Source organism: Coregonus clupeaformis, unplaced genomic scaffold (genome assembly GCF_020615455.1).
Source record: "Coregonus clupeaformis isolate EN_2021a unplaced genomic scaffold, ASM2061545v1 scaf1241, whole genome shotgun sequence".
In the NCBI taxonomy this organism is placed as follows: domain Eukaryota; kingdom Metazoa; phylum Chordata; class Actinopteri; order Salmoniformes; family Salmonidae; genus Coregonus; species Coregonus clupeaformis.
In genome coordinates this window covers 138,231-164,980 of record NW_025534695.1, presented here as the reverse complement: position 1 = coordinate 164,980, position 26,750 = coordinate 138,231, and the positions used below count along the sequence as shown (strand labels likewise).

Here is a 26,750-nt window from a genome sequence, read left to right as displayed (position 1 = left end):
AGATGGTTGTGTTTAGGGGGATGTCTGCATCAGTGTGTGTTTATACAGTGAGTGTACAAAAACATTAGGAACACCTTGCTAATATTGAGTTGCACCCCCTTTCGCCCTCAGAACAGCCTCAATTCGTTGGGGCATGGACTCCACAAGGTGTCGAAGCGTTCCACAGGGATGCTGGCCCATGTTGACTCCAATGCTTCCCACAGTTGTGTCAAGTTGGCTGTATGTCCTTTGGGTGGTGGACCATTCTTGATACACACGGGAAAATGTTGAGAGTGAAAAACCCAGCAGCATTGCCATTCTTGACACAAACTGGTGCCCTGGCACCTACTACAATACCCTGTTCAAATGCACTAAAATCTTTTGTCTTGTCCATTCACCCTCTGAATGGCACACATACACAATCCATGTCTCAACTGTCTTAAGGCTTAGAAATCCTTCTTTAACCTGTCTCCTGCCCTTCATCTACACTGATTGAAAAGGATTTAACAAGTGACATCAATAAGGGATCATAGCTTTCACCTGGATTCACCTGGTCAGTCAATGTCATGGAAAGAGCATGGAATGTCATGGAATGTTTTATACACTGTGTGAGTGTGTGTGTGTGTGTGTATCTGATATTTTGTGTGGGTCTCAGGCGCACTATAGGGTTACTATATGAAAACAAACCACACATTGCACTAATCTAACACACTATATATTCACGTGTTGATATATATGATATGTGACCCTCTCTCTCTCTCCAGGTACGCTGACGAGCTCCAGCGCTGGAAAATGTGCCTGGGCAAACACAACCTGACGTTCACCGAAGACACGGAGCGCTGCTTCGGCGTGACGGGCATCTACCGCCACGAGGGCTTCAAGTACCCTACGGTGCCCACGGTGGAGTTCGACATCGCCCTCGTCAGGCTGGCTGGGGTGGTGACCCCCAGCGATCAGATCTCCTACTCCTGCCTGCCCTCCCTGGAGGAGGTGCTGGAGGGGGGCAAGAAGTGTTACGCCACCGGCTGGGGAGATGAGACTGGTGAGGGGTTGTGGGGCTTTGGGACGTCCACAATTTTTTATGACCTTTGTCTTTTGTCTCACATGAGGAAATTGGATGCGTCTCAAATTCCACCCTATTCCCTATATATTGGCCCTGGTCAAACGTAGCACACTGCATAGGGAATAGGGTACCATTTGGGACGCAGACATTGTGTAGTGCCGATACAATCAATGTTATGCCACCGGCTGTGGAGATGAAGACTGGTGAGGTGTTGAGATGTTTTGTGATGTCTGCCATTTATTATGACTCCTACTGGAAGACACCATGATATTGTAGCCAACTGGAGGGGAAGCCCGGACCAGCGACTATCAAATCAAATCAAATTGTATTTTTCACATACACGTGTTTAACAGATGTTATTGCGGGTGTAGTGAAATGCTTGTGCTTCTAGCTCCGACAGTGCAGTAATATCTAATGGTAGGTTTATTTGAACAGTGAGAGACAGAATAACAACAAAAAAATCCAGAAAAACGCATGTCAAAAATGTTATAAATTGATTTGCATTTTAATGAGGGAAATAAGTATTTGACCCCTCTGCAAAACATGACTTAGTACTTGGTGGCAAAACCCTTGTTGGCAATCACAGAGGTCAGACGTTTCTGGTAGTTGGCCACCAGGTTTGCACACATCTCAGGAGGGATTTTGTCCCGCTCATCTTTGCAGATCTTCTCCAAGTCATTAAGGTTTCGAGGCTGACGTTTGGCAACTCGAACCTTCAGCACCCTCCACAGATGTTCTATGGGATTAAGGTCTAGGCCACTCCAGGACCTTAATGTGCTTCTTCTTGAGCCACTCCTTTGTTGCCTTGGTCGTGTGTTTTGGGTCATTGTCATGCTGGAATACTCATCCATGACCCATTTTCAATGCCCTGGCTGAGGGAAGGAGGTTCTCACCCAAGATTTGACGGTACATGGCCCGTCTATCGTCCCTTTGATGCGGTGAAGTTGTCCTGTCCCCTTAGCAGAAAAACACCCCCAAAGCATAATGTTTCCACCTCCATGTTTGACGGTGGGGATGGTGTTCTTGGGGTCATAGGCAGCATTCCTCCTCCTCCAAACACGGCGAGTTGAGTTGATGCCAAAGAGCTCCATTTTGGTCTCATCTGACCACAACACTTTCACCCAGTTCTCCTCTGAATCATTCAGATGTTCATTGGCAAACTTCAGACGGCATGTACAGTGGGGAAAAAAAGTATTTAGTCAGCCACCAATTGTGCAAGTTCTCCCACTTAAAAAGATGAGAGAGGCCTGTAATTTTCAACTATGACAGACAAATTGTGGAAAAAAAATCCAGAAAATCACATTGTAGGATTTTTTATGAATTTATTTGCAAATTATGGTGGAAAATAAGTATTTGGTCACCTACAAACAAGCAAGATTTTTGGCTCTCACAGACCTGTAACTTCTTCTTTAAGAGGCTCCTCTGTCCTCCACTCATTACCTGTATTAATGGCACCTGTTTGAACTTGTTATCAGTATAAAAGACACCTGTCCACAACCTCAAACAGTCACCCTCCAAACTCCACTATGGCCAAGACCAAAGAGCTGTCAAAGGACACCAGAAACAAAATTGTAGACCTGCACCAGGCTGGGAAGACTGAATCTGCAATAGGTAAGCAGCTTGGTTTGAAGAAATCAACTGTGGGAGCAATTCTTAGGAAATGGAAGACATACAAGACCACTGATAATCTCCCTCGATCTGGGGCTCCATGCAAGATCTCACCCCGTGGGGTCAAAATGATCACAAGAACGGTGAGCAAAAATCCCAGAACCACACGGGGGGACCTAGTGAATGACCTGCAGAGAGCTGGGACCAAAGTAACAAAGCCTACCATCAGTAACACACTACGCCGCCAAGGACTCAAATCCTGCAGTGCCAGATGTGTCCCCCTGCTTAAGCCAGTACATGTCCAGGCCCGTCTGAAGTTTGCTAGAGTGCATTTGGATGATCCAGAAGAGGATTGGGAGAATGTCATATGGTCAGATGAAACCAAAATAGAACTTTTTGGTAAAAACTCAACTTGTCATGTTTGGAATGCTGAGTTGCATCCAAAGAACGCCATACCTACTGTGAAGCATGGGGGTGGAAACATCATGCTTTGGGGCTGTTTTTCTGCAAAGGGACCAGGACGACTGATCCGTGTAAAGGAAAGAATGAATGGGGCCATGTATCGTGAGATTTTGAGTGAAAACCTCCTTCCATCAGCAAGGGCATTGAAGATGAAACGTGGCTGGGTCTTTCAGCATGACAATGATCCCAAACACACCGCCCGGGCAACGAAGGAGTGGCTTCGTAAGAAGCATTTCAAGGTCCTGGAGTGGCCTAGCCAGTCTCCAGATCTCAACCCCATAGAAAATCTTTGGAGGGAGTTGAAAGTCTGTGTTGCCCAGCGACAGCCCCAAAACATCACTGCTCTAGAGGAGATCTGCATGGAGGAATGGGCCAAAATACCAGCAACAGTGTGTGAAAACCTTGTGAAGACTTACAGAAAACGTTTGACCTGTGTCATTGCCAACAAAGGGTATATAACAAAGTATTGAGAAACTTTTGTTATTGACCAAATACTTATTTTCCACCATAATTTGCAAATAAATTCATAAAAAATCCTACAATGTGATTTTCTGGATCAGTCGTCCTGGTCCCTTTGCAGAAAAACAGCCCCAAAGCATGATGTTTCCACCCCCATGCTTCACAGTAGGTATGGTGTTCTTTGGATGCAACTCAGCATTCCAAACACGACGAGTTGAGTTTTTACCAAAAAGTTATATTTTGGTTTCATCTGACCATATGACATTCTCCCAATTTGTCTGTCATAGTTGACGTGTACCTATGATGAAAATTACAGGCCTCTCTCATCTTTTTAAGTGGGAGAACTTGCACAATTGGTGGCTGACTAAATACTTTTTTTCCCCACTGTATATGTGCTTTCTTGAGCAGGGGGCCCTTGTGGGCGCTGCAGGATTTCAGTCCTTCACGGCGTAGTGTGTTACCAATTGTTTTCTTGGTGACCATGGTCCCAGCTGCCTTGAGATCATTGACAAGATCCTCCCGTGTCGTTCTGGGCTGATTCCTCACCGTTCTCATGATCATTGCAACTCCACAAGGTGAGATCTTGCATGGATCCCCAGGCCGAGGGAGATTGACAGTTCTTTTGTGTTTCTTCCATTTGCGAATAATCGCACCAACTGTTGTCACCTTCTCACCAAGCTGCTTGGCGATGGTCTTGTAGCCCATTCCAGCCTTGTGTAGGTCTACAATCTTGTCCCTGACATCCTTGGAGAGTTCTTTGGTCTTGGCCATGGTGGAGAGTTTGGAATCTGATTGATTGATTGCTTCTGTGGACAGGTGTCTTTTATACAGGTAACAAACTGAGATTAGGAGCACTCCCTTTAAGAGTGTGCTCCTAATCTCAGCTCGTTAGCTGTATAAAAGACACCTGGGAGCCAGAAATCTTTCTGATTGAGAGGGGGTCAAATACTTATTTCCCTCATTAAAATGCAAATCAATTTATAACATTTTTGACATGCGTTTTTCTAGATTTTGTTGTTGTTATTCTGTCTCTTACTGTTCAAATAAACCTACCATTAAAATTATAGACTGATCATTTCTTTGTCAGTGGGCAAACGTACAAAATCAGCAGGGGATCAAATACTTTTTTCCCTCACTGTATATGCCAATCAAATACTGAAGCCTACATCAGAGGTGATTCTTGATTCCCACATTCATATGAAAAAGATTTAGCACATGGAAAAGTTCCACATATACAGTGGGGGAAAAAAGTATTTAGTCAGCCACCAATTGTGCAAGTTCTCCCACTTAAAAGGATGAGAGAGGCCTGTATTTTTCATCATAGGTACACGTCAACTATGACAGACAAAATGAGAAAAAGAAATCCAGAAAATCACATTGTAGCATTTTTTATGAATTTATTTGCAAATTATGGTGGAAAATAAGTATTTGGTCAACAACAAAAGTTTCTCAATACTTTTTTATATACCCTTTGTTGGCAATGACACAGGTCAAACGTTTTCTGTAAGTCTTCACAAGGTTTTCACACACTGTTGCTGGTATTTTGGCCCATTCCTCCATGCAGATCTCCTCTAGAGCAGTGATGTTTTGGGGCTGTCGCTGGGCAACACAGACTTTCAACTCCCTCCAAAGATTTTCTATGGGGTTGAGATCTGGAGACTGGCTAGGCCACTCCAGGACTTTGAAATGCTTCTTACGAAGCCACTCCTTTGTTGCCCAGGCGGTGTGTTTGGGATCATTGTCATGCTGAAAGACCCAGCCACGTTTCATCTTCAATGCCCTTGCTGATGGAAGGAGGTTTTCACTCAAAATCTCACGATACATGGCCCCATTCATTCTTTCCTTTACACGAATCAGTCGTCCTGGTCCCTTTGCAGAAAAACAGCCCCAAAGCATGATGTTTCCACCCCCATGCTTCACAGTAGGTATGGTGTTCTTTGGATGCAACTCAGCATTCTTTGTCCTCCAAACACGACGAGTTGAGTTTTTACCAAAAAGTTCTATTTTGGTTTCATCTGACCATATGATATTCTCCCAATCCTCTTCTGGATCATCCAAATGCACTCTAGCAACCTTCAGACAGGCCTGGACATGTACTGGCTTAAGCAGGGGGACACGTCTGGCACTGCAGGATTTGAGTCCCTGGCGGCGTAGTGTGTTACTGATGGTAGGCTTTGTTACTTTGGTCCCAGCTCTCTGCAGGTCATTCACTAGGTCCCCCCGTGTGGTTCTGGGATTTTTGCTCACCGTTCTTGTGATCATTTTGACCCCACGGGGTGAGATCTTGCGTGGAGCCCCAGATCGAGGAAGATTATCAGTGGTCTTGTATGTGTTCCATTTCCTAATAATTGCTTCCACAGTTGATTTCTTCAAACCAAGCTGCTTACCTATTGCAAATTCAGTCTTCCCAGCCTGGTGCAGGTCTACAATTTTGTTTCTGGTGTCCTTTGGCAGCTCTTTGGTCTTGGCCATAGTGGAGTTTGGAGTGTGACTGTTTGAGGTTGTGGACAGGTGTCTTTTATACTGATAACAAGTTCAAACAGGTGCCATTAATACAGGTAACGAGTGGAGGACAGAGGAGCCTCTTAAAGAAGAAGTTACAGGTCTGTGAGAGCCAGAAATCTTGCTTCTTTGTAGGTGACCAAATACTTATTTTCCACCATAATTTGCAAATAAATTCATTAAAAATCCTACAATGTGATTTTCTGGATTTTTTTTCTCAATTTGTCTGTCATAGTTGACTTGTACCTATGATGAAAATTACAGGCCTCTCTCATCTTTTTAAGTGGGAGAACTTGCACAATTGGTGGCTGACTAAATACTTTTTTCCCCCACTGTATTGTATATAGATGTCAGGTAGTCCATTGAAATATGATAATAGATGAATTGAAGCTATTTAGTGACTATATTATTCCGCTATCAGAGTTTCTCTCCATATCTTGGTGGTCCTTCTCCTATATCTGGACGACGCCCCACCATAAAGCTCGTAATGGATGCCATTAGACTGAGTATGTGTGGGAGACAGGCCCCTGAACTCAGCTTTTGTAGTTATTCTGACAAGTCTCAGCCACAAGGTATCTCATAGATATTTCATGAATGCAATCTGTTTTAGGGGCTTAACCATGATTGGGCCCCAGCTGTGTAACCTCACCACTACTACAGATAAGGTCCACTCCCGTAGAGAATGTGTTCCTGAGATTCAAAGAGGTTTTGTGTAAACCAAGGATAAAAACAACTTTTTCTCTGCTGGTCTTTGCTTTTGGCATTCATGTTCACTTATGTTCCCTCTTCCCGGTCTTATGAAGGGGAGTGACAAGGTTTGAGGAATATGATAGGCCAGATCCATTATCCAGCGGGACTTTTTCTACCTCTTTCCAACATCTGTTTCGTCTGTGTTTTTTGCCTCTAAATAATAATATGCCATTTAGCAGACGCTTTTATCCAAAGCGACTTACAGTCATGCGTGCATAATTTTTTTTGTGTATGTGTGGTCCCGGGTATCGAACCCACTACCTTGGCATTACAAGCGCCGTGCTCTACCAGCTGAGCTACAGAGGACCGCAAGGGTTTGTCCGTCGTCTTAGGCAATTGAATTCTCTGATGCACTTCTCAGTGCAGTATCTTGTTTAATCTGTCTCCATGCAGTAACACCGACAATGACCAGTTCTCCATTATTTGAATAATGTCTCTTTACACTGCTCATCTGCAGCCGCTCTGTCATTGCTTGTCTATATTTGTATATTTTCTTAAATCCCATTCCTTACAAGTTTTGTGTGTATTGGGTATATGTTGTGAAATTGTTAGATATTACTTGTTATATATCACTGCACTGTCAGAGCTAGAAGCACAAGCATTTCGCTACACCCCCTATAACATCTGCTACCCACGTGTATGTGACAAATAACATTCGATTTGATTTGATTTAACAATACGTTAGTTAACCTTGCTAACAGCACCGGTGTAGACCTGAGTCATCCACACATGGGAATCTGCAGAGGTAATTTTTTTGCAGACCATGCTTCCTGCTGTGCTCCATCCCTAAGGCTCTGTTCAGATTTGTTTTTGTTTGTCCTTCATTAATGGCAAAATATTCCCCCACAAAAAGTAACGTGAACGGTCCCAGTGACTGATGCTCCTGCCTCATGAGTCGGACACTAAATCCATACACGTGTAATCCAGCATGGACCAAGGTCTCCGCTCCTGTCATAACACTCTGTCCTCTCCAACTGCTCCCTCTCTGTCATCCATCTACAGCTCTCTGTCATCCATCTACAGCTCTCTGTCATCCATCAGCTCTCTGTCATCCATCTATCAGCTCTCTGTCATCCATCTACAGCTCTCTGTCATCCATCTATCAGCTCTCTGTCATCCATCTACAGCTCTCTGTCATCCATCTACAAGCTCTCTGTCATCCATCTATCAGCTCTCTGTCATCCATCTATCAGCTCTCTGTCATCCATCTACAGCTCTCTGTCATCCATCTATCAGCTCTCTGTCATCCATCTACAGCTCTCTGTCATCCATCAGCTCTCTGTCATCCATCTATCAGCTCTCTGTCATCCATCTATCAGCTCTCTGTCATCCATCTAACAGCTTTCTGTCATCCATCTATCAGCTCTCTGTCATCCATCTATCAGCTCTCTGTCATCCATCTATCAACTTTCAGGGGAGAACATTTGGCTGCCAACGTGGTAACCGGTGGTTACTGTGATGCTGTCATCTCCAGTGCATTCCTAATTAATGAAAGACTCCCACATTGGTCTCTGTGAAAGACTCCCACATTGGTCTCTGTGAAAGACTTCCACAGGGGTCTCTGTGAAAGATTCCCACAGTGGTCTCTGTGAAAGATTGCCACAGTGGTCTCTGTGAAAGACTCCCACATTGGTCTCTGTGAAAGACTTCCACAGGGGTCTCTGTGAAAGATTCCCACAGTGGTCTCTGTGAAAGATTGCCACAGTGGTCTCTGTGAAAGACTCCCACAGTGGTCTCTGTGAAAGACTCCCACCTGGTCTCTGTGAAAGTCTCCCACAGTGGTCTCTGTGAAAGACTCCCACAGTGGTCTCTGTGAAACTGTCAATATAACCAATAAAAAAGAGATCTACAAGAAAAGAGGAGTGCACCAATGACGTTTTTACCCAGTGGTGCTGTTTGGTGCTGCTGTTCAGTAGTTGATTAGTAAAAGACCTGGCTTTAGTGTGTGTCAACACTGTTCCACATGAAACTTAGTGTTATAGAAACTGCTTATGTTTACCTACTGTTGCTCTGCGTCTACTTTTCAGAGAGGAACAGACAGTGTGTGCGTGCGCGCGTGTCTGTGTCTGGAACAGGGACGGCCTGTTCAATAGGGCGATATGGGCGACGCACTGCCAAACGGGAAAAGGAAGGGATTTTTTTTCTAATCAATTATATCACGGCAACAGTAGTTATCAGTGTTGTAATCTGATCTGACTGCCACTAAATGTCAAATCAGGCTAAAGTCGTGCTTCAAATGGCCCCGCCCGTTTTTGGGGGCGATTTCAGTCAGGTTGAAAATCGCCCAGAAGTCTCTCATAGCCTGTCATGTAAAATCTATTTTTTCAAATTTCAAAGCTTTCAATACATTCTCTATGGGTGTCTGTGGGCTTGCACTTACGCGCTTTCGTCATACGTGACGTAACCATGAACGTAACTAAGAAAATAGCGGCTAGCAGCGTCTCTGTTGCGACCTGCAGTGTGGCGTTATCTTATGTTTTTAATTTGTACACTTAGTGGCGTTATTTTATGTTTTTAATTTGTACACTTAGTTTACAAACATTCTGCCAACCATGGATTTCCAGTGGTGGGTTTTGGACTGATCTTGTTGATCGTGTACATACCCGCTACGAACGGACTAAATAATGAAAACGTTGCTGGCAGCGGAATCCAATACAGCTGGGAGACTTGGCTGGATGACAGAGTCCCGGACAGAGAAGTGGAGCCGGCCGGCTTCACCCTGGTCAGAGCGGACCGCGATCCGACAGTCACAGGGAAAATCGATCCTGGTAAGAGAGCGACTCTGTACCCCCGAGCCCCGACATTGAACTGCTTTCTGTGTCACTGCGACCTTACTATCTGCCCCGTGAGTTCCCCCAATTGTTTGTTACCGTTGTGTACTGTTGATAATCACAAGTTTACTGGAGAACTGAGACCAAGTAGAGACTTTGGACAGGGTGGATATGGTATAATAAAGGCAGTTTATTCAGAGGTAAAGATATCTGGAATCGCGTGCACGGACTCGTTCGTCAAACTCTTAGGGAGCTATCTGAAGAGAGCCCCGAAAACATTGTGTGCAGACATTTTATACAATAAATGATGTAGGTTGAATCTAGTAGTTCTGATCTTCTGATTGGTCCTGATGAGTTGGGCGAGGTCCCCTCCACTGTTGCATTGGCTCTGAGTCGGGTTCTCTGTCTTCAAATGTTCAGCCTAAAGAGAGGGGATTTTTGTGTGTGTGTGTGTGTGTGTTTAACAGTGATGATGTGTGTGTGTGTGTGTGTTATCAGTGATGATGTGTGTGTGTGTGTGTGTGTGTGTGTGTGTGTGTGTGTGTGTTCCTCAGAGCAAGAACTCGTGAGTTGGAAGAACTGAGAGACCTATGGCGTGGGTGTTGTCCTTGGCCACCTGCTGACAAGGCTGACAAGATAGGACTCTTTTGTCCATTGTTATAGGATAGGAACAGCATTGATTGAAAACAAACGCCCAACACAAAATGGGTCATGCACAAGATTTTAGTCAGACCAAGCTATAACATTATATATTTACTACGACAGTACATTCAACCAAAAGCTAATATAACAAAGGCATCAGAGATTATTTATAATCTGTCACAGAAACTGGAATCCATCTCCCCAGATCAGTCAATAAATGCTTCTGGTATTGACTTATATGCTGCCCCTGTCTTCATGTTGTTGCTGGACATATCTTTTTTAAAATGTGTGTAGGTCACCTAAATCATCAGAAAAATTGCCCCTCCTGAGAATTTTTTCAGGAGCCGCCACTGCTAACAAGTAATATCTAACAACTTCACAACATATACCCAATACACACAACTCTAAGTAAGGAATGGAATTTAAGAATATATACATACAGCTCTGGAAAAAATTAAGAGACCACTGCAAATTATTCTTAAATCAGCATCTCTACATGTATGACAGCTATTCCATTCCAGTGTCTGTTGAATTCCAACACAGGCACACCTCATTCTACTGAATTAGGTACTGATTAGGTGATCACCTGAACCAAATCTTATTTAACGAGGAAAAGTATAAAAACCTCTGCTGTGGTCATCACTATCCTCTTGCAATAGGACCAGCTGGATGGCAAAAACAGTGCTAATAGTACATCAAAAGTAATATTAATCAAAAAATAACTATTGACCATGCCAAAAGAGTTGAAAAGGAAAGTTTTGAGTGAGGAAAATAAGGGTCCATGTCACGATCGTCTACGAGAGAGGAGGACCAAGGCGCAGCGTTGAATGTGAACATATTATTTATTAGAATGATCACCCGATCAAAACAACGACGTGACAGTCAATGGTCAATACACAACCAAACACGAACAAAATTCCACAAACCCGAATGGAAAACAGACAGTTTAAATATGGCTCCCAATCAGAGACAACCCACGACAGCTGACACTCGTTGCCTCTGATTGGGAGTCACTCTGGCCAACATAGAAATAAACACCCATAGAAACAAAACCCATAGATCTACACACCCTGGCTCAACATAACAGTGTCCCCAGAGCCAGGGCGTGACAGTACCCCCCCCTAAAGGCGCGGACTCCGACCGCGTCAACCAAAACCCACAGGGGAGGGACCGGGTGGGCACTCCGCCTAGGCGGCGGATCCGGCTCGGACCTGATCCCCGCTCCCTCTCCAACCCCCAAAGTACCCCTGGTCCGGTCTGGCCCCGCTGGCCAGAGCTGGACTGCACACTGGTGGAGCGGATTGCTCTAGCTCCGGCGTGAAGCATCTGACCGGTGCCGGACCAGCCACCGGTGGAACAGGCACGGGCCGTGCCGGACTGACGACGCACACCACTGGCTTGGTGTGGGGGAGCAGGAGCGGGCCGAGCCGGGCTGTCGAAGCGCACCCCTGACTTGGTGCGGGGAACAGGCACGGGCCGTGCCGGACTGACGACGCACACCACTGGCTTGGTGCGGGGAGCAGGAACGGGCCGAGCCGGGCTGTCGGGCGCACCCCTGACTTGGTGCGGGAGCAGGAACGGGCCGAACCGGGCTGTCGAAGCGCACCCCTGACTTGGTGCGGGGAGCAGGAACGGGCCGGACCGGGCTGACGACGCGCACCACTGACTTGGTGCGAGTGGCAGGAACAGGCCGGACCGTACTGGGAACACACACCACTGGCCCTACGTGGGGATCAGGAACAGGCCGGACCGGACTGGCAACACACGCCAGTACCTCTCGCCGTGCCTCTACAACCTCCTTCCCCCTGGTGACCAGTGACTCCCGTAACCTGGCGTCCTCCTCTGCCAATCCGCTGGGCCGCTCTGCCGCGGTCTCCTGCTGGCCCGTCGTCCACGGCGTTAGCCCCCCCTTAAAAATTTTCTGGGCGTCTCCCCTACCCGTGGACCAGGTCTCCATGTCCCTCGCCAGCCTTTCGCCCTTCTGCCACAAGGTCATGCCCTTCTCCTCCTCACTCGGCTTGACCCAGTCGAGGAGGCGAAGGAGATCTGTTAGGGATCTCCCTGGCGATGGCTCCTGGACACGCTGCTTGGTCACATCTTGGTGGGATTTTCTGTCACGATCGTCTACGAGAGAGGAGGACCAAGGCGCAGCGTTGAATGTGAACATATTATTTATTAGAATGATCACCCGATCAAAACAACGACGTGACAGTCAATGGTCAATACACAACCAAACACGAACAAAATCCCACAAACCCGAATGGAAAACAGACAGTTTAAATATGGCTCCCAATCAGAGACAACCCACGACAGCTGACACTCGTTGCCTCTGATTGGGAGTCACTCTGGCCAACATAGAAATAAACACCCATAGAAACAAAACCCATAGATCTACACACCCTGGCTCAACATAACAGTGTCCCCAGAGCCAGGGCGTGACAGTTCAATTCTGGCTTTACTGGCAGAGGCATACAGTGAGCGTCAGGTTGCTTCCATCCTTAAAATTTCAAAGACGGCGGTTCATAAGAACAAGGTCAAGCAGCAGGCATTGGGGACAACAAAGCTACAGACCGGCAGAGGGCGAAAACGACTCTCTACTGACCGGGATGACCGCCAACTCATTCGAATGTCACTCAACAACTGTAGGATGCCATCAAGTGACCTACAAAAAGAATGGCAAACGGCAGCTGGGGTGAAGTGCACGGCGAGGATGGTTCGAAACAGGCTCCTAGGGCCAGGGCTGAAGTCGTGCAAAACTAGAAAAAAAAACTTCATCAATGAGAAGCAAAGAAGAGCCAGGCTGAGGTTTGCAAAAGACCATTAGGATTGGACCGTAGAGGACTGGAGTAAGGTCATCTTCTCTGATGAGTCCAATTTTCAGCTTTGCCCAACACCTGGTTGTCTAATGGTTAGACAGAGACCTGGAGAGGCCTACAAGCCACAGTGTCTCGCACCCACTGTGAAATTTGGTGGAGGATCGGTGATGATCTGGGGGTGCTTCAGCAAGGCTGGAATCGGGCAGATTTGTCTTTGTGAAGGACAAATGAATCAAGTCACGTACAAGGTTGTCCTGGAAGAAAGCTTGCTTCCTTTTGCTCTGACATTGTTCCCCAACTCTGAGGATTGGTTTTTCCAGCAGGACAATGCGCCATTCCACACAGCCAGGTCAATCAAGGTGTGGATGGAGGACTACCAGATCAAGACCCTGTCATGGCCAGCCCAATCTCCAGACCTGAACCCCATTGAAAACTTCTGGAATGTGATCAAGAGGAAGATGAATGGTCACAAGCCATCAAAAAAAGCAGAGCTGCTTGAATTTTTGCGCCAGGAGTGGCATAAAGTCACCCAACATCAATGTGAAAGACTGGTGGAGAGCATGCCAAGACGCATGAAAGCTGTGATTGAAAATCAGGGTTATTCCACCAATATAGATTTCTGAACTCTTCCTCAGTTAAAACATTAGTATTGTGTTGTTTAAAAATGAACATTAACTTATTTTCTTTGCATTATTCGAAGTCTGACAACACTGCATCTTTTTTATTATTTTGACCAGTTGTCAAAATGCTCTAAATGACAATATTTTTATTTGGAATTTGGGAGCAATGTTGTCAGTAGTGTATAGAATGAAACAAAAATGTTAATTTCACCCAAATACATTTTTACATTTTAGTCATTTAGCAGACGCTCTTATCCAGAGCGACTTACAGTTAGTGAGTGCATACATTATTATAAAAAAAAAGAAGTTATTATTATTATTATTTTATTTTCATACTGGCCCCCCATGGGAATCGAACCCACAACCCTGGCGTTGCAAACACCATGCTCTACCAACTGAGCTACATACCTATAAATAGTAAAACCAGAGAAATGTATATTTTTGCAGTGGTCTCTTAACTTTTTCCAGAGCTGTATATGGACAAGCAATGACAGAGCGGCATGGACTAAGATACAGTAGAATATTATAGAATATAGTACACTGCTCAAAAAAATTATGGGAACACTTAAACAACACAATGTAACTCCAAGTCAATCACACTTCTGTGAAATCAAACTGTCCACTTAGGAAGCAACACTGATTGACAAATTTCACATGCTGTTGTGCAAATGGAATAGACAACAGGTGGAAATTATAGGCAATTAGCAAGACACCCCCAATAAAGGAGTGGTTCTGCAGGTGGTGACCACAGACCACTTCTCAGTTCCTATGCTTCCTGGCTGATGTTTTGGTCCCTTTTGAATGCTGCCGGTGCTTTCACTCTAGTGGTAGCATGAGACGGAGTCTACAACCCACACAAGTGGCTCAGGTAGTGCAGCTCATCCAGGATGGCACATCAATGCGAGCTGTGGCAAGAAGGTTTGCTGTGTCTGTCAGCGTAGTGTCCAGAGCATGGAGGCGCTACCAGGAGACAGGCCAGTACATCAGGAGACGTGGAGGAGGCCGTAGGAGGGCAACAACCCAGCAGCAGGACCGCTACCTCCACCTTTGTGCAAGGAGGAGCAGGAGGAGCACTGCCAGAGCCCTGCAAAATGACCTCCAGCAGGCCACAAATGTGCATGTGTCTGCTCAAACGGTCAGAAACAGACTCCATGAGGGTGGTATGAGGGCCCGACGTCCACAGGTGGGGGTTGTGCTTACAGCCCAACACCGTGCAGGACGTTTGGCATTTGCCAGACAACACCAAGAGAACACCATTTGCCAGAGAACACCAAGAACACCAACACCCTGTGCTCTTCACAGATGAAAGCAGGTTCACACTGAGCACATGTGACAGACGTGACAGAGTCTGGAGACGCTGTGGAGAACGTTCTGCTGCCTGCAACATCCTCCAGCATGACCGGTTTGGCGGTGGGTCAGTCATGGTGTGGGGTGGCATTTCTTTGGGGGGCCGCACAGCCCTCCATGTGCTCGCCAGAGGTAGCCTGACTGCCATTAGGTACCGAGATGAGATCCTCAGACCCCTTGTGAGACCATATGCTGGTGCGGTTGGCCCTGGGTTCCTCCTAATGCAAGACAATGCTAGACCTCATGTGGCTGGAGTGTGTCAGCAGTTCCTGCAAGAGGAAGACATTGATGCTATGGACTGGCCCGCCCGTTCCCCAGACCTGAATCCAATTGAGCACATCTGGGACATCATGTCTCGCTCCATCCACCAACGCCATGTTGCACCACAGACTGTCCAGGAGTTGGCGGATGCTTTAGTACAGGTCTGGGAGGAGATCCCTCAGGAGACCATCTGCCACCTCATCAGGAGCATGCCCAGGCGTTTAGGGAGGTCATACAGGCACGTGGAGGCCACACACACTACTGAGCCTCATTTTGACTTGTTTTAAGGACATTACATCAAAGTTGGATCAGCCTGTAGTGTGGTTTTCCACTTTAATTTTGAGTGTGACTCCAAATCCAGACCTCCATAATTTTTGTGTGATTTTGTTGTCAGCACATTCAACTATGTATAGAAAAAAGTATTTAATAAGATTATTTCATTCATTCAGATCTAGGATGTGTTATTTTAGTGTTCCCTTTATTTTTTTGAGCAGTGTATATATATATGAGATGAGTAGTGCAATATATGTAAACATTATTAAAGTGACTAGTGTTCCATTTCTTAGTTGCTAGATATTTCAATGGGCAGCAGCAGCCTCTAATGTGCTAGTGATGGCTATTTAACAGTCTGATGGCCTTGAGATAGAAGCTGTTTTCATTCTCTCTGTCCCATCTTTGATGCACCTGTACTGACCTCGCCTTCTGGATGATAGCGGGGTGAACAGGCAGTGGCTTGGGTGGTTGATGTCCTTGATTATCTTTTTGGCCTTCCTGTGACATCGGGTGATGTAGGTGTCTTGGAGGGTGGGAGACCGCACCACCCTCTGGAGAGCCCTGTGGTTGCGGGCGGTGCAGTTGCCGTACCAGGCGGTGATACAGCTCGACAGGATGCTCTCAATTGTGCATCTGTAAAAGTTTGTGAGGGTTTTAGGTGCCAAGTCAAATTTCTTCAGCCTCCTGAGGTTGAAGAGGTTCGTTGCGCCTTCTTCACCACACTGTCTGCGTGGGTGGACCATTTCAGTTTGTCAGTGATGTGTACGCCAAGGAACTTGAAGCTTTCCACCTTCTCCACTGCGGTCCTGTCGATGTGGATAGGGGGGTGCACCCTCTGCTGTTTCCTGAAGTCCACGATCATCTCCTTTGTTTTGTTGACATTGAGTGAGAGGTTATTTTCCTGGCACCACACTCCCAGAGCCCTCACCTCCTCCCTGTAGGCTGTTTCGTCATTGTTGGTAATCAAGCCTACTACTGTTGTGTCGTCTGCAAACTTGATGATTGAGTTGGAGGCGTGCTTGGCCACACAGTCATGGGTGAACAGGGAGTACAGGAGGGGGCTGAGCACGCACCCTTGTGGGGCCCCAGTGTTGAGGATCAGCAAAGTGGAGATGTTGTTTCCTACCTTCACCACCTGGGGGCGGCCCATCAGGAAGTCCAGGACCCAGTTGCACAGGGCGGGGGTTCAGACCCAGGGCCTCGAGCTTAATGATGAGCTTGGAGGGTACTATGGTGTTGAATGCTGAGCTATAGTCAATGAACAGCATTCTTACATAGTTATTCCTCTTGTCCAGATGGGATAGGGCAGTGTGCAGTGTGATGGCGATTGCATCGTCTGTGGATCTATTGGGGCGGTAAGCAAATTGAAGTTGGTATAGGGTGACAGGTAAGGTAGAGGTGATATGATCCTTGACTAGTCTCTCAAAGCACTTCATGATGACAGAGGTGAGTGCTATGGGGCGATATTCATTTAGTTCAGTTACCTTTGCTTTCTTGGGTACAGGAACAATGGTGGCCATCTTGAAGCATGTGGGGACAGCAGACTGGGATAGGGAGAGATTGAATATGTCAAACACACCAGCCAGCTGGTCTGCGCATGGTCTGAGGACGCGGCTAGGGATGCCGTCTGGGCCGGCAGCCTTGCAGGGGTTAACATGCTTAAATGTCTTACTCACGTCGGCCACGGAGAAGGAGAGTCCACAGTCCTTGATAGTGGGCCACGTCGTTATCCTCAAAGTGGGCGAAGAAGGTGTTTAGCTTGTCTGGAAGCGAGACATCGGTGTCGGCGACGTGGCTGGTTTTCCTTTTGTAGTCCGTGATTTTCTGTAGACCCTGCCACATACGTCTCGTGTCTGAGCCGTTGAATTGCAACTCCACTTTGTCTCGATACTGATGTTTTGCCAGTTTAATTGCCTTGCCGAGAGAGTAGCTACACTGTTTGTATTCTGCCATATTCCCAGTCACCTTGCCATGGTTAAATGCGGTGGTTCGCGCTTTCAGTTTTGCGCGAATGCTGCCATCTATCCACGGTTTCTGGTTAGGGTAGGTTTTAACAACACCTTATGCCAAGAGATCCAAATCTCTTGACGAGGTCGCTAGGGGTTGGGTTACGGTTGCTACAATATGCATTGTGCAGATAAGTGGGATTCAGTCAGAGCATGATGTTAGGATTGTGACCTCATTCTCCCATCAGAAATAACCGTAGGACTCCTTTCCACAAATATATACAAGCACGTACAAGCTACAACAAAATGCAACAATCCATCCAACCACGATAATACATTTCTTGACCTGTTTCCCATTTCCATACTGCCAAACCTGGTTCCAGTTCTTCCGGTGCTTTCACCCCCTCTGTTGGTTAACAATTGAAAATACATCCACTGAATTTCAATGTTGATCTCTCTGCACACTACTTTAGCTGCGTTTACAGAGGCACTAATTGGTCTTTTGACCATTCACATCAGATCTTTGCACATCAGATCTTTTCACATCAGATCTTTTTACATCAGATTTTTTCAGAGCTGATCTGATACCAAGTAGTGAAAAAAGATCAGAATTGGCCTGCCTGTGTAAACACAGCCTTTGTTTTCTGTGAAAAAGCTTCTAAAAAGGATTAGGCAAAAACAAATGTCAAGCACTATCAGTTGATAACAATAAATTAACTGGAGCAACCAATTTATTTTTAATCAGGCGATTTCATGAATACCAAAGTAGCTGAGGACCAGACAACAAATGAACTGGTCCTATCTTTTTTAATCAGGCGATTCCATGAATGCCAAAGTGGCTGAGGCCCTGAACCAGGTGGCCCTGCCGGTGGTGCCATTCAACACCTGTAAGAGGATGGACTACTGGTGGTTCCAGGTCAAGACCTCCATGATCTGCATGGGCTACACCTTGCCTGACGAGCTCAAGTCTGTCTGTCAGGTACTCTGTGGGATATATACCCGCATACTATAGAAAGCGCTTTGAGACCAAGTGGAAAAGTCTATTAAACTGTATAATGCAAAAAGAAATCCATTGACTTTTGCAGTGATTACATGATTTAAACAAAGAAAGACTATTTGATTAATTTCACCATGTCAATGATATATGAATGATGTCATGGTTGTGTTGATGTCATCAATATGAAGTGCTGTTGTCATGTGACACAGGGGGATTCGGGCGGTCCCCTGGTGTGCCAGGACTCTCCCAATGCTCCCTGGGAGGTGCATGGCATCACCAGCTTTGGCCCCAACGGCTGCATCATGGACAAGAAGCCCTCTGTGTTCACCCGCGCCTCGGCCTACATCCCCTGGATGGAGAATGTCATCCGCAGGGACATGTACAACCAGCACAGTAGGTTCTGACTCTGAACTGGTCCAACTGGTCCAAACCGGTTTTAATCTCAAGCTTTTTGGTTGATTTGGAGTGGCGTGACATCTGTTTTTCTGCTCCTCTCTCTCTCTCTCTCTCTCTCTCTTTCTCTCTCTAACTCTCTCCTGCCCATCCCCTCTTTCTTTCTCTCTCCTCCATGTATCTCTCAAATGTCTCCCTCTCCTCTCCCTTCTCCCTATAACCCACCCATCCTCCACCTCCTGTCTCACTCACTCATTCACTCACTCTCTCTCTCTCTCTCTCTCTCTCTCCTCGCTCTCTCTCTCTCTCTCTCTCTCTCTCTCTCCCTCTTTCCGACCCCCCTCTTTCTCTCTCTGTCCCTTCCTGTCCTCCCCCCTCATTTCTCCTTCTCTGTCCTCCCTTTAACTCACTCCCCCTCCCTTTCCCTCCTCTCTCTCTCCGTAGCATCTGGCTGCGGTGGGCCGAAGGATATGACTGGCGAGAGCGGCGTGCTGTCTAGCATGGGGCACCCGGGCAGCTACAGTAATGGTGCCCGCTGCCAGTGGCACATCAAGGTGCCCGACGGTAAACTGGTCCACCTGCGCTTCCACAACTTCTCCCTGGAGGACACCCAGCTGTGTCTCAACGACAAGGTCACCATAAACGACAGCTTAGCCAGCCTAGGTAGGACAGCCAGTATGTAAGGGCCTTTGGTGTGTGTTTGGGGGTGGGGGGGGGTATGTCTGTGTGTGTTTCCAATTTGTAAGTCGCTCTGGATAAGAGCATCTGCTAAATGACTTAAATGTAAATGTGTGGCTTGCGTGTGCGCACACAAACACACCCTGTCTGACGATTCATTTGCGGGGGTCACTTGTGTCTGATAAATGAGATTACTCTGTGCTTTATTGTGTCTCCCCTCACCCACTTCAATGTAATTACTTTCCAACATGATTAAGAGTAAATGACATTTCAGAGTCAAGTTGTTTGCTTTGGCAGCCGTACAAACTGACTGGAAGGCAAGATGAAACACTGTGACAAGATAAAGCTGTAACACAGAGAAAGCTCTTGTCTCTTCAACAACTGATATGCTTTGTCACCCAGGACACATATTGATGGACTTGAAAATAGGGCAGTTGAATATAATTAATTACAATAGACAGATTACTGTCGTTATTGTAATGACAGTTGTAGATTAAGGCCTAGGAGACTATGTTTGCACAAAAAGATTCCGCCAACAATAATTGATTAGCCTTTGAAACCCTTGATTTGTCTCATAATAAGAAGAAAGAAAGATCTTGCTTTTCTCCATCTATCCTGTATTTTCAAATCTCCTCCCTATAACCCACCCATCCTCCCCCTCCTGTCAGTGCATATGAAGTCAGTGCATATGAAGGAATTCAATATTGCTTCTCTCTATCTATCCTGTATTTTCAAGTCAGTGCATATGAAGGAGAGGAGAGTGATGCACCCTAATGACCCCTTAATGTATCTTTATAACCTTACCATTTCACCTTATAACCTCCTTATGTCACCCTATAACCTCCTTATCTCTCCTTTATAGGTACCTACTGCAGTCACATGCCCCCTCAGGACCTAGTGAGTATCGGTGACAGACTGAGCCTCTATTTCACCTCCAACAACAAGGTGGTGGACACCGGCTTCAGGGCCTCCTGGAAGGCTGTGGATCCCAGTGAGGGTGAGTGGAGCTGGGCTTCAGGGCCTCCTGGAAGGCTGTGGACCCCAGTGAGGGTGAGAGGAGCTGGGCTTCAGGGCCTCCTGGAAGGCTGTGGACCCCAGTGAGGGTGAGAGGAGCTGGGCTTCAGGGCCTCCTGGAAGGCTGTGGACCCCAGTGAGGGTGAGAGGAGCTGGGCTTCAGGGCCTCCTGGAAGGCTGTGGACCCCAGTGAGGGTGAGTGGAGCTGGGCTTCAGGGCCTCCTGGAAGGCTGTGGATCCCAGTGAGGGTGAGTGGAGCTGGGCTTCAGGGCCTCCTGGAAGGCTGTGGACCCCAGTGAGGGTGAGGGGAGCTGGGCTTCAGGGCCTCCTGGAAGGCTGTGGACCCCAGTGAGGGTGAGTGAGGATAGACGTTCCTACTGGAAGAAGCTTCTAAGCACAGTTCTAGGATCAGCACCTTTAGTAACCCTCCTAATGTGAACATTCACCATATGGGCCATGGCGGAATACATAGCTGACTTCAGATCAGTGCTTAGGTGCAACTTCAGCCTAACATTCCTATGGGTTTACACAAATACTTTTAGAATAGCACTCTAAACTGAGGTCCTGACTCTCTCTCTCCCTCTACCTCTCCCTCCTCCCATCTCCCCGTCTCCCCACCCTTCTCTCTCCCCCTTCCCACTACAGTTCCATGTGGAGGTGTCTTCAGCAGTGATCAGGGAGAACTCACCTCTCCTAACTGGCCTAATGACTACCTAGACCAGGCTGTGTGTACCTGGCATATCTCCATCCCCGCAGCTAAGAACATCCATATTGTCTTCACCCATTTTGAGGTGCAGGCCGTGAACCAGCTGGGACAGTGTGTGGACTACGTGGAGATCTACGGTGGAGCAGGGCTGACCTCACAAGGTTGGTACCATAGAGATAAAACAATAGAGATGCCATTGAAATAGAATTCATAGAGAGGATAATTTGTTTAATTTCTGCAAACTGCTGTTGATTCAAGTTTCATATTGTCCTTTTTTCAGTTGTACATTACCTTGATCAATGTAACTAAGTACATGTGATAAATCTACATTACTTCAATAACATACATTTCTTATTTATGATTGGTTACCTGTGCAGGTCGCTTCTGTGGCTTTGCCCCGCCCCCTGATGTTACTGTCCTCGGCAACACGGCTGTGGTCCGTTTCCTCAGCAACAAAGCCAATGTGGAGAAGGGTTTCCGTGGTTACTGGACCATTGATCCCAATGTGTTCCCCACTCTGCCTCCCCCTCCCGCTAACCCTTGGGACAACATCACTATCAGTAAGTATCTAGGATCAGATTACCCTGACACAAATCCTAACATGAACCATTAGGGAGAATAAAAATATCTGACCTTAGATCTGTTGCAAATGCAGATTGAGGACCTTTTTACTGAAGAATGTGTTTGTTTTCTATGATTGTGTTTTGCTTTTTGTGTATTGATGTGTATATTGATGTGAATATTGATATGTATAATGTACATTGATGTCTATAGTGTATATTGGTGTGTATAGTGTATATTGATATGTATATTGATGTGTATAGTGTATATTGATGTGTATATTGATATGTAAAGTGTATATTGATGTGTATTGATGTGTATACAGGGCTCATCTGTAAAAGAGGCCTTGATCTCAGCATGACTCCATGTCAAAATAAAGGTTAAATGAAATAAAAATGGCCAACTTCTACCTTCTCCTCATGGGAAGTTCATCTGGACAACTGCAATGTTTACTACAGAGGCATTATCTCTAGGTACATCAATTTCCAATGTTGCACTGGCTTGAAGCTTTGCCAGCTCAACCAGACTTCAGTTATAAGTGGCTATCCCTTTCCAACGCCAAGGTGACATTTCCCACTGGCTGACACTTTGAAAAGACTTTCATGAGTGCCTTTCATTACCTGTATATTGACCTGTCTCTCTCTTCTTCCTATAGGCTGGCCTGAGACATGTGGCAGCCCTGCTGTGCCCCCCAGTAATGCCACCTTGAGAGTGGTCAACGGGGTGGAGGCTGTGCCCCACTCCTGGCCCTGGCAAGTCTCCATGCAGGTGAGGCCTGGGTTAGTGTGTGAGTGTGTATGTGTGTGTGTGTGTGTGTGTGTGTGTGTGTGTGTGTGTGTGTGTGTGTGTGTGTGTGTGTGTGTGTGTGTGTGGTATGTGCAGGACTTACGTGCAACTCGTGCCAACATGCATGTGTGTTGTGAGTGTAATCATGTATGTTGATGAATCGCTCTCTCTCTCCAGGCCAGCCCGTTCAATCCCATCCCTTACATGCATGGCTGTGGAGGCTCCCTGATCCACGAGGAATGGATCCTGACGGCCGCTCACTGCTTCATGGCGTAAGCACGCACACACACACACACACACACACACACACACACACACACACTGCACACAAACCTCATGTTGACACATTATTCTATCCAATCCCAAAATTTGAGTAACAAGTAATAATTGCAACTCCCTTTAACTTCTAACCTAAACCAATAATCCCTTCTCCCTCCACCCCATCTAGTCCTCTGGGTAACCCCGCCTATTGGCGCATGTGTCTGGGTAAACACCACATGAACTCGTCCCGGGACCTCCCTTCCCATGAGGCCTGCTACAAGGTGAACAGCATTTTTTAATTGTTTTATTGAAATATAAAAGCATGTATTATCTAAGTATAAATTGTAATATGATATCTCTCTTTCTGTATTGTCATTGATTGTTTTTAATCTCCTTCAATTTTATTGTTTTACTGTAAAGTGGGTTGCGATTTTAAATGCACTTAAAAAATTTTTTAATAAAGTTGAATTTGATTGGATTTCTTTGACTCCAGGTGGACGGCATCATCAGGCACAAGGGCTTCGTGTACGAGCAGGACAAGACGGACATCACTAACGACATCGCCCTGGTGCACCTGAGCGCTGCGGTCAACATGACCAGGGAGATTAGTCCCGTGTGTTTGCCGGTGCCTGGCGCCCTGATGCCTGCTGGGAAACCCTGCTACGTAACGGGTTGGGGAGACGAGAAAGGTATGATGGGAAACAAAACATTGTTAGTGTTTTTTAGGAATAGTAGTTTATCAATAGGCACATTCGCAGGTGCACATACACAGACACACCCTTGCAATTCAGATACATGACACACACAGCCTTCAAATACACATTTCAAAATACACCATTTAAATGCTCCCTTTAAAAACACAGCACATATTGCATAGCAACACCTACCTCTGCTGAGACTAAACGTTTCACTCTTTTATGATGCTATAACAACATCAGCCCTAAAGAACCTCTCATCAAACTGACAGTGATAGCTCCACCCATCTCACCCAGCTCCCATTCTACTTGACACTTGACTGCCATTAACAGGGCTTTCCTCTCCTAGGAGGGGTTCTAAGCAGGCTACAATATTAACACAAAACATGGTGTTGGCTGGCTGGTTGTGTTATGTTCTTTTCAGGGCTGATGACAAAGTTTTCATGAGGCCAGGTGACACTCCACTGCACTGACACCACGTATAGAGTCTGAATCAACTCATCACGGTACTGACACCATGTATAGAGTCTGAATCAACTTAGCACAGTATTGACACAGCGTATAGAGTCTGAATCAACTCAGCACAGTGCTGACACCACATATAGAGTCTGAATCAACTCAGCACAGTATTGACACCATGTATAGAGTCTAAATCAACTCAGCACAGTATTGACACCACGTATAGAGTCTGAATCAACTCAGCAAAGTACTGACACCATGTATAGAGTCTGAATCAACTTAGCACAGTATTGACACCACGTATAGAGTCTGAATCAACTCAGCACAGTATTGACACCACGTATAGAGTCTGAATCAACTCAGCAAAGTATTGACACCACGTATAGAGTCTGAATCAACTTAGCACAGTATTGACACCACGTATAGAGTCTGAATCAACTCAGCAAAGTATTGACACCACGTATAGAGTCTGAATCAATTCTGCACAATACTGCAGCAGATGACCCCAGAGAGAGAGACAGAGGAAGCACTCAACCTCTCACACAGTGACAAGGTAGCGACACAAACACACACACACACACACACTATATCTGATTCTAACATCTTCTGTTCTGTTGTATCTATCTGAGCTCCCATTGACTCTCAGTGATTACTCTAGTCTAGGACTATAACATAGTTAGTAGACCTACTGGATATCCATTATTGATCAGTCATGTATAGAGGTACAAGGAGACGTGATATGTTAAGGCTATTCACCAACGGGGGTTCAATGAGGATAGCGAGGCTTGCAAGATAAGAAGCTAGCTAGCATGGCGACCATGTGATCATGTCCATGTTGAATTAGACAGCAGTTGTAATGGTCATTATAGACATTTGCAATGGAACATTACATGGGCATGCCTGTCTACCCACTCCCCTAACACGCCGCCCCTTCCTCCCATCTCTCTCTCTCTCCAGGTAGCCTCTTCCCTGTTGTATCTGAGAAGTTGAACCAGGCAGTTCTGCCCCTCGTCCCCTTCGCCACCTGCAGTAAACCAGCCTACTGGTGGGACACCCTGAGACCCTCTATGATCTGCGCTGGATACGAGTCTCCAGACGAGCTCAAGTCAGCCTGCCAGGTAGACTACGGACCCTTACCCAGCCACAGTGTCTCGTTTTGGGCAAGGGGAGGAAGGGAGAGTGGGTGGGAAGGAGAGAGTCTGGTGGTACAAACTATTACCCAGAGAGTGGCTAGTTTTGCGCTAGGAGAGGTTGGGAGAAATCCTGGTTGTTCAACCCAACTAACCAGCTTTAGTGCTTTGTTTTGGGGTAGGTAAGGGTAGGTTACGGGGGTAGGCTGGTTGTATCACCTTGGCTTCTACCCAGACCAAGTGGCTTGTTATTATGTTACGCAATGAAAATACAGTCCAGTGGCTTCTCCTGATTGGAATGCATTATGTAATACAGCAGATAGCGTTTGTTTGTGATCAGTCAGCCTTGATAATGGTTTCATTTGTTTGTTGTTGTGGTGGGACAGAGGACAGAGAGCGTGGGAACTACACAGTTGTGTCTGTCATTAAGGGAAAGGGAAAGGTGGATACCTAGTCAGTTGTACAACTGAATGCATTCAACTGAAATGTGTCTTCCGCATTTAACCCAACCCCTCTGAATCAGAGAGGTGTGGAGGGCTGCCTTAATCGACATCCACGTCTTCGGCGCCTGGGGAACAGTGGGTTAACTGCCTTTTTCAGGGGCAGAACAACAGACTTTTACCTTGACAGCTCTGGGATTCGATGAGGTCCGTATGAATGACTGTAGTGTGTAAGAGTCTTGGACCGTCACGTGCTGTTATGTATTTTACCCAGCAGCTCTTGTGCTGCTCTCTGTTGTTATTTTCCTCTGTAGAGTGTGTTGTTACCCTATAGCCTCAGCCTTAGTAGCCTGAGTACGTTGAGTACATGTGCTTTCTATCCTATGATGTGAATTAATGTCTGAAAATAATTCACTAGCGATTATGTTCTTTGCAAGACTGATATATCGGTAAAAGTAATGAACTATTTTGGGACAGTTGCTGGTTCCATCCCTTTAATATTTTAGTTGTCATCCTATAATTACATTGAAATTGTCACCCTCCTTCCTCCTCACCCCCCTCTCCTCATCCTCCTCTCCTCCACTCTCGTGTCCCGCCTCTCTCCTTTTCTCCCCTCTCCTCATCCCTCTCTCCTCTCCTCCTCTGCAGGGGGACTCAGGTGGACCCTTCGCCTGCCAACCCTCGGCCTCCGACCCTTGGGAGGTCCATGGCATCGTCAGCTTCGGCGCCTTCGGCTGTATCAAGGACAAGAAACCCTCTGTGTTCACCAGAGTGTCCTCCTTCAACGACTGGATCGACGACAACATGAAGAGGTTCATCTATGAGAAGTCGCTAAATTAAGGCGAAATCACTGATCTCAGAACTCTTTGGTTATGTTGATTTAGATGGTATGGGTAGGAGTTGCTACCTAACCACAGATCTAGGATCAGATTATAATGACTCATCTCAGAACTGTTATGTCAGTGTCACACTCTGGCTCCGGGACTTGTATTTGAGCCAGGGTGTATTCGTGTTGTTGGGGTTTGTTTTGGTGAGGTTGGGAATAGGGTGTGTTCATTTGGGTGTGTGTGGTTTTGGTTAGTTCTTGTGTAGTCATGTGACTCCCAATCGGAGGTAACGAGTGTCAGCTGT

General features: G+C 46.3%; 1 protein-coding gene across 1 annotated transcript; it reads left to right on the top strand.

Annotated features, from left to right (window-relative positions):
- Nucleotides 1–743: 743 nt before the first annotated feature.
- On the top strand, nucleotides 744–26,655 carry LOC123486494 (ovochymase-2-like; the record flags this gene model as incomplete). Its single annotated transcript, XM_045217810.1, has 13 exons — nucleotides 744–1,021; nucleotides 18,315–18,478; nucleotides 18,706–18,889; nucleotides 19,334–19,552; nucleotides 20,430–20,564; nucleotides 21,227–21,448; nucleotides 21,665–21,847; nucleotides 22,504–22,616; nucleotides 22,812–22,906; nucleotides 23,083–23,176; nucleotides 23,389–23,584; nucleotides 25,007–25,167; nucleotides 26,268–26,655. Coding segments are annotated over 13 exons (2,236 nt in total), but the record flags the coding sequence as incomplete, so codon positions are not given.
- Between the last annotated feature and the right edge of the window lie 95 nt (nucleotides 26,656–26,750).